This window comes from Canis lupus, chromosome X, assembly GCF_011100685.1.
Source record: "Canis lupus familiaris isolate Mischka breed German Shepherd chromosome X, alternate assembly UU_Cfam_GSD_1.0, whole genome shotgun sequence".
Classification (NCBI taxonomy): domain Eukaryota; kingdom Metazoa; phylum Chordata; class Mammalia; order Carnivora; family Canidae; genus Canis; species Canis lupus.
Genome location: NC_049260.1, coordinates 47,805,477 through 47,823,640, shown reverse-complemented (window position 1 = coordinate 47,823,640; position 18,164 = coordinate 47,805,477). Strand labels below are relative to the sequence as shown.

Below are 18,164 nucleotides of genomic sequence, written 5' to 3'. Positions count from 1 at the left end.
TTTGACCTGAGAGCCAGTGAGATCCCCAGCTTCTGCTGAATCAGATCACATAATAGAGAGTAAGTGCTGAAAACAAACTACCTAATAAAAGAGGATTGCAAGATCCTCATTTCCCCCAAACAGGGTCACATCTATCTCTTCAGGAACCATTGGAAAACCCAAACCCAGAGAAGCCCCACATATGGCATCTCAGCAGTTAGCTCACTATTATTTTAAAAGTATGTTATATAAATATAGCCTTAGAGTTTTAACTAGTCCCCTTATCTTGTACCCCCATCAAAAGGTAAATTTATTTTTAAATAATATGAACCTTACATGCAATAAACTGACAGAATGTTTATTAAAAGTGCTATAATTAAAGAAGGCCCTGTGAAAAAAATGGGAATATCTTTTAACTAGGATCTAGGAAACCTGGGTTCTAGTCCAGGCTCCACTGTTATCTAGCAGTGTCATCTGAGTAAACTACTTAGCCCTTTTCAGGTCAGTTCCAGTTATAATATTATATGATATATAATTCTATGAGAAAAATATACAAGGAAGATCTAGAATACCTTTCCAAATTTCTGCTTAATCTGTAAAGTTGAATTCAAGAAAAAATATAACAGTTATGTTTTTCTTAATACTATTAAGAAACAAACTGTGTGAACAGTTTGTGTTCTCTACAAACCATGAGGTAAACTTGAGTGCCTAAAAGCATTTTTAATGCTTTTTTAATAGCATTAAAAATCTCTTTTATTATGTATAATTTCAAATGCATACAAAAGTAAAGATGATCTCCCATATATTATGTGAGCTCATGGAAAGTTGTTTCATCTGTATCCCAACGCAATTCTCCCTACACCAATGGGTATTTTTAAGCAAATCCTAGATATCATAGTATCCATTCTTATGGCATTTCCAATAGGACATATTTAATCTTCACAATCCCTGTGAGGTAGGTACTATTGTTGATTCAGTTATACACATGAGGAAATAGGGGGTCAGAGAGATTAAGTAATCCCAAGGCCATATAACTGGTAAATTATTGGGATTTGAATCCAGGGGCAGTATCTGATAACAAAGCTTTCTTTACCCCTTAAAATCCTTGCTACTATCCTGCAGTTTGGAATAGTTTGATGATGTTGAAGATCATAATAATGGAGGCGATTTCATACCTTAGCAGTGAGCTCTATGATTAAACAGTTGCAGAGAGTATTAAAGGATTCTCATTAATCATGATGTTAACCATCAAACAAAACCTTTAGGAATACAGAGCTCTAGCATGGCGTTAAGGCATCAGTTTAGAAAAAGGACAAAAAGCCATAGTAGTATAAGTTCACTGCTTTACAACATCATTTAAAATGTCACACAATTCACTTAATACACCATTATTTCATGTAATAGTCTCCTTCAACAAATTAAACTTGGTGCCACTGCAGCAACCAAAAAGAAAGTACAACAATACAGTGGTCCTTGTCCATGGTTGTTAGTATAACAGGTGCTTAAGGATATAGGTTTTATCTCTTTTTTTAAAAAAATTTATTATTTATTTATTTATTTATTTATTTATTTATTTATTTATTTATGAGAGAGAGAGAGAGAGAGAGAGAGAGAGAGAGGCAGAGACACAGGCAGAGAGGGAAAAAGGCTTCCTGCAAGGAGCCTGATGTGGGACTGGATCCAGGATTCTGGGATCACGCCCTGAGCTGAAGGCAGATGCCCAACCACTGAGTCACCCAGGCGTCCCGAGACTTCATCTCTTGAATGGCATTTCCACTCACTGCCTGGACTCAGAACCACCAAGTCAAGAAGTTCTAGAAGAGTCCTGGGCCATCTCAATTTGTAGGACCCCAAGAGGTCAGGGTTTTTGTTTTGTTTTTGTTTTTGTTTGTTCCAAGAGGTCAGGTTAATAAAGGAACCAATAATCATCAAGACTATATATTGATTATTGTTTTTCAAGGCTACATATTGATTCTAGAATATAGCTACAAAATCTAGAGGAACTACATAGTATTTATTTATCAGAACTAGTTCTAAAAAACAAGAAAATAAATTCACACCATACATTCCCATTCTAATTTAAGATGAAACAACATGATAATTGACAGCACAGAAAGAAACAAAAAGCTAGGATAATCAGCCCCAAATAATTAAAAGTTAACTATATACTCAACAATGTGAAAATCTTTCTGAGGACACTGCTCCTTGTTTGTGAGTATTTCAAGGGGAAATAAAATGGAAGAGGAATGCAGAAAAAGTGAGAGATGCTCTAGAGGAATAAAGGATCAATTTTTTAAAATAAGAAAAATGATGCTAGGTCAAGAAATTTGCGTGGTTACACTCAGAAAAAAAGGGAAGTAGAGAAAAGGCTGTCCTGATAACTATCTTTAAAGGCACATGTTAGGAATTTGGAGAAATCAGAACTGTTATATTATTATATTCAATGAGATTAGTGTCCTTATAAGAAGAGACACCAGAGAACTCACTCTTTTTCTCTAGGAGCACAGAGAAGAGGTTATGTGAGCATACATGACAAAGATAGCCTTCTGCAAGCCAGGAAAAGGGTTCTTATCAGAACCTGGTTGTGCTGGCACCCTGATCTTACAAGGTTTTTATTGCTGTTACAAACAACACTGCAGAAGTTGGGAAATATATTAAATGCTATTCAGTAGAAGACTGTTTAATAAATTGTGGCTTATTCACATGCAGTTAACCCTTGAACAGTGAAGGAGTTAGGGGAGCTGATCAAAAATCCACAGTCAAAAATCCACATATAATGTTTGACTCCCAAAAACTTAACTACTAAGAGCCTACTGTTGACCAGAAGCCTTACCAACAGTATAAATAGCTAACACATATTTTGTATGTGTATTACATAAAGTATTCTTACAATAAAGCTAGAAAAAATAAAATAGTATTAAGAAAATCATAAGGAAGGGGGGGCACCTGGGTGCCCCAGTCATTTGAGTGTTCAACTCTTGATTTTGACTCAGGTCATGATCTCAGGGTTGTGAGATAGAGCCCTGCATGGGGCTCCATGTTGAGCATGAAGCCTGCAATGGATTCTTTCTCCTTCTCTCTCTGCCCCACCTCCCCACTTGTATGCATGCTTGCTCACTCTCTCTCTGTCTCTCTAAAAAAAATAAAAGAAAATACATTTATAGTACTGTACTGTATTTATCCAAAAAATCCATGTATAAATGGATTCACACATTTCAAACCCATGTTGTTCAAGGGTCAACTATAATGAAAAAGTATACAGTCACACAAAAGAATTTAGGTATTTCTTTACATCAGATATGTAAAGGTCTCCAAAGTATATTTTCAAGTAGACAAAGCAAAGTGTAGAGCAATATGCAGAGAGTCTTACTAAGTGTGTATAAAAGTGAAGGGGAAGAAAAAATGTAGACATTTACTCATTTTTTGATATGCATAAAATAATTGTGGAAGCATCTCTAACAAACATAACTTTAGTTGCCTCCAGTGAGGCAAAATGAGTGTCTAGGGGACAGGAATAAGAGGGTGACTCATTACTGTATATGCTTTTGTATCTTTTGACTTTTAAGCAATGCGGAATACATAACCAATTTAAATACAGTTTTAAATGAAAATTTTAACAATTTAGGGCAAACAAAACGTGTGTGAGCTGTTTTTGGTCTGTAGGCTAATTGTACTTCTGGACTAAGTTAAGGTGGTGATAGAATAAAAAAGAAAGGAACTGATGCTAGATACAAAGGGAAAAATACTAATACTTGGCAACAAGGTAGATAAGGAAACTGAGGAAGAGAGAAAAGTTGATGCCAGTATTTTGTGCATGGAGTACGGGAACCACAACAACCATATTTCCCCCACTGTTTACTACACTGTCATTTATTCTTCTAAATGCTTTATAAAATTAACACTGTTTTTCCTTACTGCAACCTTATGTGGTAGTCTCTATTAGTAACATGAATTCACCAATCAGAAAACTCAAGTGCAGAGCTTAAATAACCTCATTAAGATTATGACAATGATAAGTTGCACAACCAGGGAAATGAAAAGTAGGGGTTTGGAATGATGGTTGGGGGAAGAGTCAAGAGTGATGATGAATTCTATTTTAGAAATGATGCATTAAGGAGGGCATGTGATATGATGAATGCTGGCTGTTATACTATATATTGGCAAGTTGAATTTAAATAAAAAAAAAGAAGTGATGTGTTTGAGGTTACAATAAAATGATCAAAATGCCAGTGATTTGATACCTGTATTGCATCAAATACCTAGATTTGGCTATAGTGTTAGGTTGTATCTTCTTAATTTAAAATGTTTAATAATTCCAGAGTTTAGTTTGCCCACATTACATGTATTTAAAGTACAAGATAATATCTTTTCGTTTATTACACAAAGCACCTAGCATGTTATTTAAATATTTAAATAACAGCATCCTGTCCCACTACTCTAACTTCTTCTCCAAACATACAAGGAACATTTAAATAAAATAAATTACTAAAAGTAACAAAAATGATGAGACTTTCCACTTGTGAAATATGTATTAGAAGTCAGGCACTAGGTCCAAGAGTAAAACTTTTGGCTTCTATTTATGATCACAAATTACCATGTTATTTTAGAGGTGAGGAAGCTAAGCCTAGATAATAAAGCTTAGTTGGGGATAGTATATAAAACAGAAACTCAACTTCAGGTATAAAACCCAAACTGAGAGGTGCCTGGGTGGCTCAGTCGGTTAAGCCTCTGACTCTTGGTTTTGGCTCAGGTCATGATCTCAGGGTCCTGGGATGCAGCCCTACCTCAGGCTTGAGCTCATCAGAGAGTCTGCTGGAGATTCTCTCTCCCTCTCCCTTTGGCCCTCCTCTCTCCTCCACCCCCCATATATAAATAAATAAATAAATAAATAAATAAATAAATAAATAAATAAATCTTTAAAAAATCCAAATTGAAAACATTATTACATGAGCATCAGAAAGTAAATCAAACAAGTTCTCACTTTCTTTGGGTAAACTAGTGTGCTTGATATGACAGTTACTCATTAGCACTCTACTTTGTAATAAGACAGCAAATATACTAGATGATCATCTAGATATCAAAATTTCCCAATCAAAATTTCCTTCATTGACAAAAACATGACTTTTTGGAGCTAAATTTTAGAAGGTTATCTAAAAATAGGTATTGGGTGTTTACATAGGAAAAATAATTGGGTATTTTGAAAATGCAATCATAGTACATGTCCTTTTTCTGTCTGAAAAGGGGGTAGGGGCTTAGACATCTACACAAGTGACCATAATACAGGGAAGAGAGTAGTGCAAATTTCAGATAATGCAGGTAAAGTGATATGGAAACTGAAAAGAGTTAATTTCTCTATCAGGGAAATTTTCATATAAATGGCATTTGATTTGGGATTAATAATTGAAGGAATAACAAATAGTGGTTTAAGGAAAAAGTCATGAATATAAGCACATTATAAGACAGTTCATTTATGGTAAATATCAGCTGAGCAGAATAGTGGTGTACAATGTCTAAGGAATAGTTGAAGAGATAAAGCTTGATGTGGGTATCAAGGACTAAAATAGGACCTGAAGAATGAATGCAGTTTAGATGGGTGGGAGCAGGCAAAAAAAAAGACATTGAAGACATTTAAGACTTAAGACATTAGGATATTCAATAAGGAATAGAAAATGAGTTTTTAACAAATTTCTCAGTGCCTGACACATAGTATAGCAACATATATTTCCTAAATGTTATATAGCCAAAGATAATCTTCTTATTATTCATCAATTTAAGTGAAGTTATAAACTACAACTGACTCAAGGCAAGGGTGAATATATAAATACGTCAAATAATAATGATGCCCCTGCCAGAACAATAAAGAATACATAGTTGATCTTTATTACCACCACACACACAATCTGGAGAAAGGAATTAAGACTGGGCCAGGCTTGGTTTACTTAGTTATTGGAATTCAATTAGTTGAACCAACAAGGGCCTCATCTCAGAAATGCATATTCTAGAAAGATGGGAGGTTGGGGAGGGGGGAAGAAAGTGGTAGTGGTGATCTGGTTCACCTTTTTTAATCCAATTTTCTTTCCAATGTAGCTTGAAAGCCTACACTAGAAGGACCTATAAGCTCCCCAGAGCTCTGGAAGTAGAGTCATTAACCAGCTTGGTCTTGAGGATGGATTGGATGTACACATCACTTTTGCTTTTGTGTTTATATTTCTCTCCTTCCTCTTATCTGCTCCCTGCCCTCCAAACTAACCTGAAGACAGTTTATAGCCCATTCTCTGTGTCCCCAAGAGTCACTGAAATTTAACAACCCTCATATACAAGGGTTTCCCCCCAAATTCTGAAGAATGGGATGAGGTCACTTGTGAGTCACTGGTTCTTGTTGTCCAAAGGTCCTGTTGGCTATATCATCCTGGTTAAGTTGCCAGAAGAATGAGGGTGAAAGGCAGGGTAGTGGCCCTTGCTCTCAGAAGTGCTAACGTCCAGTGGGCACAATGTTAAATCAGAAGCAAATAAAACCTGTGTTCTAGCTTCAGCCTTAGGGCAAGCTAATTCAATCTTCTGAAGTCTCCTTTCATCCCATCTGCAAGGAGTTTTAAAAACAGAGAAACACTAATTCTATCAGTAGTGCTCCAGTCAGAGTCTCAAACTGAATAGGAAAATAAAGTAAGACTAAGAAGTACATGCAACCTCTATCACATACACTATAGTATTTAATCCACTCCAATATCTTTTAAAATGGAATTATCAATCCGCATTCTCTAGAGGAGAAAAGCAGTGCTCAGGGTCATGCAGCTAATAAGCAAGGGCGTGATCCTGGAGTCCTAAGGTTCAAGGGTTCAAGTCCTGAATCAGGCCCCCTACATGGTGCCTCTCTCTCTCTCTCTCTCTCATAAATAAATAAATAAAATCTTAAAAAAATAAATAAATTCAAATTTAGAGATTATTGTCTTGGTTCAGTTATCTCATTGAGTGACATCAGATAGGTGCTTAATAAATGTTTTTCTTCAAAATAAAGACAATACCAAAGGAAATAAGGGATCATTCTCCTGGCCATCTGTTTGGATTTATTTTTCCAAAGAATAAATTTATTTTGCGATTAATATTTCCTTGAATTCTTAGAATTAAGAAAAAAAAAGCCCACAAAAAAGACAGCTTTTCCAAGCGACCACTGCAAGTCGATTTGCTACAGCAACCTTAGCAATTCAGTCCAATCTTCCATCTACAGGGAGGACAACTCCCTTGGCCTAGACTTAGAGAGCCAGGGCAGGACCTAAGCTCCTCCTCTAACCAAGCTCAGCCCTCGCTTAAAGAGCCCGCATGCCCAAAGCAGCCTCCACCCAGGAGCTGCCCCTGGGGTCCCACCGCTCAGTACCCTCAGTAGCCCCAGCTAGAAACTTAACACCCTCCCCGTTCCTCTTTCCTTTTCAAAGCATCTCTAGGTACCCGCTACTGCTTAGGGGGTTACTTGGGAACGTTGGCCTTCTAAACCCTGTTCACTCTCTCACTGCAACTTTGGCTGCGTAGGGTTAAGTCAAAGACAAACCTCTCCTTAAGGAGAAAGGAGATTGCCTAGGGGCATACTAAATTAGACAAATCCATCCATTCTTGCTCCTCATTCATTTCTCCCTTGAGTCTCCCCCAAAGTGCTTCTCCCCTTCCTAGCTGCTCCTTGCTTAGCCCATTAGCAAAGCCATTTTTCCTTTGAGTTTCATTTGATTCCACATAGTGTTCATACCCTTTGTTCCCCAAACCTCCTCTCCGATGCTAAAACCTATAGAGGTATGGGGGTGGAGGACAGAATCTAGATCCAGGAGTCGGGAATTTGTGGGTTCTAACTCTGGAGTCACTTACCATTCATGTCGCTAGCTGATGACTCCAGAAGTCCGGAGCTCATGCTGTTTTCTTAGAGGCTCATACTCCAAGCTGATCACAAGACAGCTGTTTCCCTCACACCCTCCCCTGTCAGCACACCAGGCGACTAGCTCTCACCTTCTCTTTCTCGGATCCCCACCTCCTCTTTATCTCCTGGCTGGAAAATCGAGGGGTGAGAGGCAGAGCAAAGGGAGTCAATTCAGACACAGCTGGGCTACCCTTAAAAAAGGGGGAAACAAAGCCGTTAAATATCCAACCCTAAACTCAGGGGGTGGGGATAGGTTAGCAAAGCAGACGTCCTAAAAAGAATCTTCCCCCTGCTTCCAATGCAGATCTTTTCTCTGGTTAAAAATAAAGTGAGTTCCCCAGGTCAAAGTGGCCAAGGCTGAGGATCCTCCGTTTCCCTTTCACCTCTGCTAGTTCAGCTCCAGCCAAGCCCACTCTCCACCCATCTCCGAATTCCACACACCCTTGAAAAGAGGACTAGGGTAGGAGCTAAGAAAATCAAGCCAAGTCCCCAAATACTACTTGAATACAAAGTTGAGGCAGTGGATTCCTTCAAGACAGAAACCCAGGAGAAGATAATTCAAGGGGATCCCTTTACTACTGCAGTTGACGCCACACAGCCCAGCGCCTTGCTTTAAAAAAAGGCCGGGGGCAGGTTTTAGCATCGGAGAGGAGGGTTGGGGAACAAATGTCTACGTTTGGTGGAAACATGTAAGGGCACCCCCATCTCACGGGAGAGAGTTCAGTGAAAAATGGGTTGTCTGGGGCGAGATTTCTTAAAGACAATCTAAGTTGTCCCATTAGGAACCTCGCACTTATGTGAGTCAGAACCAAAAGTGCTCGCTGGGCGACCTGAGTGGATGGGGTGACTCTGAATCCCGTCAGGCTAGACTGTCATGAGGGTGGAGTTACTTAAATGGAGCAGGCAAGCAGCTGGAGAGTGTACTGGGAGGTGGAGATGGGTGGGGCTGAGAACTGTCAGGGAGAAGGGAGGGGGTGGGGCAGGGCCCTGGCTGGGAGTTCTGGCTTGCCCTTGGTGGTCTCCTCAGTCTCAAGCAGCAGCAGGTGTAACTCAGGCCAATTTCACTTCCTTATCATCTCAGGAAGAGGCTTACAAGCACACAGCTTGATCACTATCTTTTCTAGTTAAGCTAACTCACCAGGGGAGGATGAAAGGGATGTGAGATTTGGGCGGTGGAGGATAAGGGAAGGAAGTGAAGGTGAAAGAATGGGTGGGGAACGAAAATGGAAGGAACTGTGAATAGAGAAAGCTCCTTTAGTCTCTCAGATACCAGACCTCTAAGAATAATAGAGTTCTCAATGCCTTGAGAGTGCCTCTCAGTGAAGCATTGGTAAAGATCCTTGCAGAGCTGGATCCATAGGATAACAGCCACATTTCCAGGATTTCTTTGTCCTTGCCTGAAAGTCGCTCTCTAACTCATTTTAATAGGAAGCCAGAAATTCACAAGCAACCACAAGCTCTTTTCAGTGCCTTTTTTCTACCACAATTCTTTTAGAGGGGAGGAAAGAGAAGAGAAAGAAACAAAGTAGAGGGAGGGAGAAAGCAGAGGAACAGAATAAATAATAATAGCTACTGTGTATTCAATACCTAATAGGGGAAGTTACTGGGCCAGGTGCTTTTACATTCATCATTTCTCATTTCTTTTTTTTTTTAAGATTTTATTTATTTATTCATGAGAGACAGAGACAGAGACAGCAGAGAAGCAGGCTCCATGCAGGGATCCCAATGTGGGACTTGATCCCAGGACTCCAGGATTGCGCCCTGGGCTGAAGGCAGGCACTAAACCGCTGAACCACCCAGGGATCCCTTCACATTTATTTCTGATATCAACCCTGGAGTGTAGGTATTATACTCTCCAGGATCCTATTTTTTTCCAAATAAGGAAATTGAGATTCAGAGCCCAGTACTTCCCAACACATATATGCCCACTTCCTTAATATTTCTACCTGAACGTCTTCTAATCATCTTATCTCTTCTTAGTTTGCACCAAACTCTCTGTTCTCCCTGCTGTAGTTCACCACCTAACTACTTGAATGGAATCATCATGCACCTCAGAAACTAAAGCAGCACCTTGAGAATTATCTTTAATCTGCTGTGATCTGGAGTCTACCTACCTCTCAAGCAGCAGAGCTCTTGCTGCTTACCTGCATTACAAATCCCTAAGAATGCCAGGCTTGTTCCATCCTCTATACTTTGACTCATCTTGCTTTCTTTGTCTGAAATGGCCTAAGATCTTTCCCCACACATCCCAGAGGACAGTGTTAAGTTTATTACCAGAAAAAAATAAGGATATTTTGGAGAAAGAAATCTAGTTAAATGAGGAGGAGAAAGCCTGGGAGGAGATTGTGGGAGAAAAACAATGACAATTTACAAACCATACAACCTTGTGTAAGTGACTCTACTCCTCTATAAGTCAATTTCCTCATCTATCTTTTTTAAAGGTATATTGTTAGTTCCAGGACTTCTCAGAGTTGTCAAAATGATTAGATAAGATACAGAAATGGCTTTACAGTGAAATTAATGAAGCTTGAGCTTCAGAACCCCTCATTTGAATGAGCTCTTTTCAAGACTCTGGGAAGGACCAGTGTGTTTTTCTTAAAGATGGTCTCCAAAGCTATATAAGCTTCAGGCCTCACAAAAACTGGAGATGCCTCTGACGAGATTATACTCTACAAAACACAGTGACTAGCACAAAGAAAGCACTCAATAAAGGATAATTATTATCCTTAGCAATGGCAGCTCTTAAATCTACTAGCCATAGAGTCTCTTTCTGGCCATATATATTGGGAATATGCCTCCATGTTTCCCATAACTGCCATCCTTGTATATATGAATAGACTAACTTATAAAATTAATAACTAAATTGCTTAATTTAAACATTCAGAGGGATCCCTGGGTGGCTCAGCAGTTTAGCACCTGCCTTTGGCCCAGGGTGCGATCCTGGGGTCCCAGAATCGAGTCCCACGTCGGGCTCCTGGCATGGAACCTGCTTATCCCTCTGCCTGTGTCTCTGCCCGCCTCCCTCTCTCTCTCTCTCTCTATGTCTATCATAAATAATAAAAAAGCATTCAGAGACATGATTAAATTCAGCTTAGGAATGGCCAATGGGTAAGGAGTAGATGACAGGGTATGAAATTCTCCTAGTAGAGCACCTTCCTAGGCAATCTCTAGGAGGCCTGCTAAAACTTTCATAATTTTAGTTGTACTCAGGCTGATAACTTTATGAGCAAAGACCTTGGCTAGTGGTGTGTGTGTGTGTGTGTGTGTGTGTGTGTGTGTGTTGGGGCTAGGAGGTTGGGTATGCATGGATTTTTCACACTAGATCTAGATGATACCACACCTATAAATTGGAGGAGGAAAGAGGCTTAGCAAACAAGCCAAACCAGAAAAACTGGGAACCTCAGCCTCATCTGTAGTAAAGGAATAACATGCTTGGCCTGCTCCCCAAAATGTATATTCCTGAGTCAGGGAAGGATCCTATTTAGTGTAAAAGAAAAAGATTTGCATTCTTGCTTTCATATTAAACAATAAATATATAAGATTGCCTAAGGAAATGTATAAAGAGAAAAGGAACTTCTTAATCACTGAGTTACTCCAGAGAGACACAGGCCCCGTATGTCCCCAAAAGGTAGGTTCATGTTCATCATCCTTGCATTATCACAAGCAGGTCTCACATCCCTACCAGGGGAGTTGTGTCCATTTCCCACTGTTTCTCAAACTAATGGGAGATTGGTTTTCATTCTTATGCCCATTGCAGTCTTATCACTTCCCTCAGAAAGTGAAATGGGAAAAAAAGAAGTAGGGCACTGTGTCTTCGGTGCTTGCTTTTTTTTTATAAAGATTTTACTTATGGGATCCCTGGGTGGCGCAGCGGTTTGGCGCCTGCCTTTGGCCCAGGGCGCGATCCTGGAGACCCGGGATCGAATCCCACGTCGGGCTCCCGGTGCATGGAGCCTGCTTCTCCCTCTGCCTGTGTCTCTGCCTCTCTCTCTCTCTCTCTCTCTCTCTCTCTGTGACTATCATAAATAAATAAAGAAAAAAATTAAAAAAAAAAAAGATTTTACTTATTTATTCATGAGAGACACAGGGAGAGAGAGAGACAGAGACAGAGACACAGGCAGAGGGAGAAGCAGGCTCCTCGAAGGGAGCCCGATGTGGGACTCCATCCTGCATCCTGGGATCAGACCTGAACCGAAGGCAGGTGCCCAACCGCTGAGCGATCCAGGTGTCCCTCTTTGCTGCTTTCTTAAAACATATCCACTAAGTTACATATTGAAGTACTGCACCCTTACTCTTTCCTTCCTCTGCTCCTGTATTATAGTAGTCCTTTCCTCTCAAGTCAATATCACAAATGTAGTTGAAGCAGCCTACCATGAAGCTACAATGACAGGACATTACCTTCTTAAGTCAGGCTAGTAGTGAATTTAAAAGAGTAAGGCAGAGAAATTAGCAGTAGTAATTCACTCCCTAAGGTGAGATAAATGATTTGATCTTGGAAGAAAGTCTAATTAGTATGTCATAGGAATTGAGGCAACTACATCTGTTTCCATGGTCAAAACACAAAGCTGGACCTGCCAGGGCAATGTGAACAACAGGTTGAAAGAATATAAACAAATATGCTGAATATAAAACATTGGAGACGAGGTATTCATCTATTCACAGAATGTTGTTGTAGGAAGGGCCTAAAGAGGTTATTTCACCTAGTATTTTTCAACATGTGGTATGCATACTAATAGCAGAAAAAGGATTGTCTTAGACGGTATACAGATAAATATTTTCTAATAGTGTGCATTTATTTTTATGCTTGTCTTCTATTTATAAGAGTAAAACTTACTGTCTCTTTATGGTAATGCTATTTTTAAATTTAAATTACAGTTGGTTAACATACAATGTAATATTAGTTTCAGGTTCAACACTTCTGTACAACACCTGGTGCTCATCACATAGGTGTACTCTTTAATCCCCATCACCTGTTTAATACATCCCCCCAACCACTTCCCCTCTGGTAACCATCAGTTTGTTCTCTATAGTTAAGAGTCTGTTTCTTGGTTTGCCTCTCTCTCTTTTTTTCCTCTTTGCTCATTTGTTTTGTTTCTTAAATTCCACATATGAATGAAATCATATGGCATTTGTCTTTGACTGATTCAGCCACTCCAGAAAACAGTATGGAGATTCCTCAAAAAGTTAAAAATAGAAATACCCTATGATCCAGCAATTGCATGACTAGATATTTACTGAAAGAACACAAAAATACTCATTCAAAGGGATACATACACCTTGATGTTTATAGCAACATTACTATGGAAACAGCCCAAGTGCCATCAACTGATAAATGGATAAAGAAGATGTGTGTATATACATATATATACACACATACATATACAGGGGGATATTAATCATAAAGAAGTATGAAATCTTGCCATTTGTAATGACATGGATGGACATAGTGCTACGTTTGATAATCTTACTAAAATAAATCAGTTTATTTAAGGAACCATATTAAGTACATAATGATACAGGTGATACACAGATAGTCTAAATCATGAAAGTGAAATGTAAATAATTACACTTTAGTAAACAATGGCTGAATGCAATTCTCCTCCCAATCTAGGAGTTCCTGTATTAGTCACCTTGGTTTAGAGTCTAACCCACGAATCAATGAATATTAGCAAGCCTGCCTCATCCTCCTGTGCCTATGGCAGAATTGCTAATAGGACATAGAAGTTTTCCACTGGTCCCAGATGAAATTTTATACTCTTTCTGAACCTACTTCAACAGGAAGTTTTCCTTGAACCTCTATTTTGGGCTAAGGGGCCCTTTCCTAGCCCTGATAGCACTCCGACAATACTCCTCTCATGAAGCTGACCACATTATAGTACACCTATTTTTTTATATAATGATCTCATACATTTGCCTGTCAGTTCCTTGATGTCAGGAGTTCAGTCATCAGTAGTTCCGATCGTCTTTATACTTTTAACTCTGAGCATATGCTTTTTATATGACAAGTACCCAATAAAAGTATGTAGAATTGAATAATTTAGAAACACAATGGCTGGGTGTGTATACTGGCTTCACCATTTACTAGCTGTGTGACCTTGGGCAAGTTATTTAACATATCTGGGGTTTGGTGTCTGTATAACATATGAATAATAATAGTACCTAACTCATAGGATATTCAGAGGATTATTTTTTTTAAAGATTTTATTTATTTATTTATTTATTTATTTATTTATTCATGAGAGAGAGAGAGAGAGAGAGAGAGAGGCAGGCACAGTCACAGGCAGAGGGAGAAGCAGGCTCCAAGCAGGGAGCCTGACACAGGACCTGATCCTGGATCAGGCCCGGGGCTGAAGGCAGCGCCAAATTGCTGAGCCACCCGGGGTGCCTAAAGGATTATTTTTTAACATAATACATGTACATGTAGCATACTTAGAACTGTATTTGACACAGAGTAAGCAGTATATAAAAATAAACTTTTATTATTTTGAACTGAAAAATGCCTCCTTGAGAATTCTATTAATCCTGGGATTGGTCTCTGGAGAAACACAAAGCAAGGCTACTTCTTCCATGTCATGGCTTCTCACATATCTCACTTTCTTTTCTCTCCCTTAAATATCTGTTTAATCCATATACTCCCTACATGTTTTCTTGGTTAATCAGAGTGAAATTATAAGGACTCCCAGGTGAAGCATGTTATTTCACAGAGGCCAAAGTGCTTTCCCATCCTGATAGCCAGGTAAAAAGTGCGAGTATAAATATCTCTATTACCAGAAAACCAGAGTTGAGGCAAAAGTCATCCCTCATTTAAATATAATAATGAAAAATTGGAAATAATCCAAACATATAGAAAATATTGGGAAGCTAAATTATAGTATATACATATGATAGATTATACAACCATTAAAATGTAAGTTTTTCAATAATTCTCAGTGGCAATGAAAAATATTTATGAAATACTGTTAAGGGTAAAAACAAGACACATAAATACATTTGCATTTACATTATCATATAAATTTTGTTTGACATACATGCCACATATTCTTAACAGAAAAAAACGCACATTTTAGTATTAAAAAAGGATACCAGAAGAGTTTGGGAGATGGCAGCAAAGGAGCAGGATCCTAGACTCACCTTGTCCTATGAACACAAATATATAACTACTAAATCATCTAAAACATCACAGAATACAACCTGAAAATTGATGCATTGAACTTGAGAACTAAAGGGAGAGAAAAGGCCACATCAAGGAAGGGAGGATTTGTTTTAGGGGAGAAATGAATGGTGGGTGCTGTTAAGGGAATGGAGCAATGGTTGTGGAGAAGGGTGAGAGAGAGAAACATACAGGGGAACACACAAGGAAGAGGATCCCCAAAACCATTGGCTTTGAAAACAAGAGGGGCTGAATTTTGTGAATTCTTGCAACCAGTGGGGCTTAAAATATGGAATTTTAATGTCAGCAGGTTAGGCTGAGACTGAGCTCAGAGGGCACAACACTGCACCTAGAGAGAAAGAAGGAAAACAAGATGGGGCAGACATCATGGAACCAGTGATCTGAAGAATGCCTGGGGTATTCTGGGACTGAGAATACTTGCTATTCTCAGAACTTCTCCCTGAGAGGTAGCCTTCCCAGTGACACCTCTCCAGGAAGAAAGGAGGCGGCTGGTGGCATTTCTGCACCGCCACTGAGCATGAACACAGAGCCACCTGTGGGAAGAAGTACAGCAAGGACATGGCTGCCTAACTAGCTTACACCAAGTCTCACACCTTTGCACTCTAGTGGGAGTGCCCTTCTTGGTCACACTTGCTACAGACTCAGTGAGGCAGGCTTCAGCCCCAGAAGATGAGCACAAACTCCTGCCAACACCACATCTCCTGATCAAAGAGTTTTTGCAGGGCCTCAGTTCTGGAGTAAGTGGTGTCAAGTCTCATTTTATAAGCAGACCACAGCAAACCTAATTTAAACTTACCATATTCAGGCCAGGGACCGAACACAGCAGGTAAGGAGAGCCTCTGCATATGAGTGGCCAGAGGGATAGAACAGGCAAAACAAAGCAGTAGAGCATGCATAGCACACGTTGGAGACACTCTCTGAAATTCCAGGCCCTGAGCACTACATGACATCTTCTTAAGGCCATTAATTTCAGGAGCATGAGACATAACTTGCTTTTCTTACACAAGGAAGAAGGAAGAGACATTGACAAAATGCAAAGAGGGAGGAATCTATCCCAAATGAAAGAATAAGGAGGCCACAGACACAGTTCTAAACAAAAGAGATATAAATGAACATGCCTGATGGAGAATATAAAGCAACAATCATAAGGGTGCTCACTGGGATTCAGGAAAAAATAAAAGACAGCAGGGAGACATAAAAGAGTTAGAAAAGAATCAATTGGAGATGAAGAATGCAATAAACAAGATGCAATAAACAAGAAGAATGCAATAAACAAAATAGGTTTAATACGATGAACAGCAGACTGGAAGAAGCAAAGGAACAAATTGGTGACCTAGAAGACAAACGAATGGAAAGTAATGAAACAAAACAAAAGAGAGAAAAAATAAGTATGCAATATGAGATTGGACTCAGGGAACTCAGTAACTCTTAAAGGGCTCCCAAAAGAAGAGAGAAAAATAGGGAGCAGAAAATTTATTTGAAGAAATAATAGTTGAAAATCTCACTAATCTGCATAAGGGAACAGACATCCAAACCCAGGAGGCACAGAGAACTCTCACTGAAATCAACAAAAGCAGGCCAATACCAAGACATATTGACATTATTGCAAAATATTTGCAATATTGACATATTGCAAAATATAGTGATAAAGAAAAAGTCTTGAAAGCATCCAGAAAAAATAAGTCCTTAGTTTATAAGGGAAAACCCATAAGGCTAGCTGCAGATTTCTCAGTAGAAACTTGACAAACCATAAGAAATAGGCATGATATAATCAAAACACTGAATGGGAAAGATTTGTGCCCAAGAAAACTACCCAGTAAGGCTAATGTTCAGAATAGAAGGAGAGATAGTCTCCAAGACAAAAAAAATAAAGGAGTTTGTGACCACTAAACCAGCCCTGTGAAGAAAAATGAAAGGGGACACTTTGAGGGGAAAGGAGAGACCAAAAGTGACAAAGACAAGAAAAGATCAGAGAAAATCTCCAGAAACAACTTCAAAACAAGTAATAAAGTGGCATGTATCTATCAGAAAGTACTTTGAATGTAAATGGACTAAATGCTCTAATCAAAACACATAGGTTATAAGATGGATAAGAAAAAAAAAAGACCCATCTATACACTGCCGAGGAGAGACACATTTTTGACTTGAAGACACCTGAAGATCGAGAGGATGAGGGATGAGAGTGAGAGGATGTGGAAACATTTATCATGTGAACAGATGTCAAAATAAAGCTGGAGTAGAAATACTTGTATCCGACAAACTACATTTTAAAACAAAGATTGTAACAAGAGATGCTCTTCATCTATAACACCATAGCAGTATAACATAATAAAGGGGAACATCAAACAAAAAGATATAACAATTGTAAATATTTATGTCTTCAACTTGCAAGTACCCAAATATATAAAACAATAACAAACAGAAAGGAACTAATTAACAATAATAAAATAGTAGGGTATATTAACATTCTTGTTCCATCAATGGGACAGATCATCCGGACAGAAAATGAACAAGGAAACAATGGCTTTAAAAGATACGCTGGACCAGATGGACTTAACAGATATATTCAGAGTACTCCACCCTAAAGTAGCAGAATGCACATTCTTTTCAAGTGCACATGGGGCATTCTCCAGAATAGATCACATATTGGGTCACAAATCAGGCCTCAATAAACACAAAAAGTTTAAAATCATACCGTACACCTTTTCTGATCACAATGCTATGAAATTTGAAGTCAAGAACAAGAAAAAACTTGGAAAGACCACCAATAAATGGAGATTAAAAAACATGCTACACAGGGGCACCTGGGTGACTCAGTAAGTGTCGGACTTTGGCTCAGGTCATGATTTCAGGGTCCTGAGATTGAGACCTGGGTCATGCTCCTCATTGACTAAGGAGTCTACTTGTCCCTCTGTCCCTCCTCCCACTCATGCACACTCTCTTAAATAAATAAATAAATAAATAAATCTTTTAAAAATGTTACTAAAGAATAAATGAGTCAACAAGGAAATCAAAGAAGAAATAATAAAATTATGCAGAAACAAATGAAAATGAAAATACTATGGTCCTAAAGTTTTGGGATACAACAGCAGAAGTACTTAGAAGGAATTATAT

The 18,164-nt window shown here is 38.8% G+C and overlaps 1 protein-coding gene across 1 annotated transcript in view; it reads right to left on the bottom strand.

Moving 5' to 3' along the window:
* KLF8 (Kruppel like factor 8) overlaps positions 1 to 7,837 on the bottom strand; it is a 96,111-nt gene extending 88,274 nt beyond the window's left edge. Inside the window, exon 1 of the mRNA XM_038588794.1 lies at positions 7,831 to 7,837. Coding sequence (XP_038444722.1) covers positions 7,831 to 7,837 — 7 coding nt within the window. The remainder of the gene's footprint in view (positions 1 to 7,830) is intronic.
* Positions 7,838 to 18,164: the final 10,327 nt, after the last annotated feature.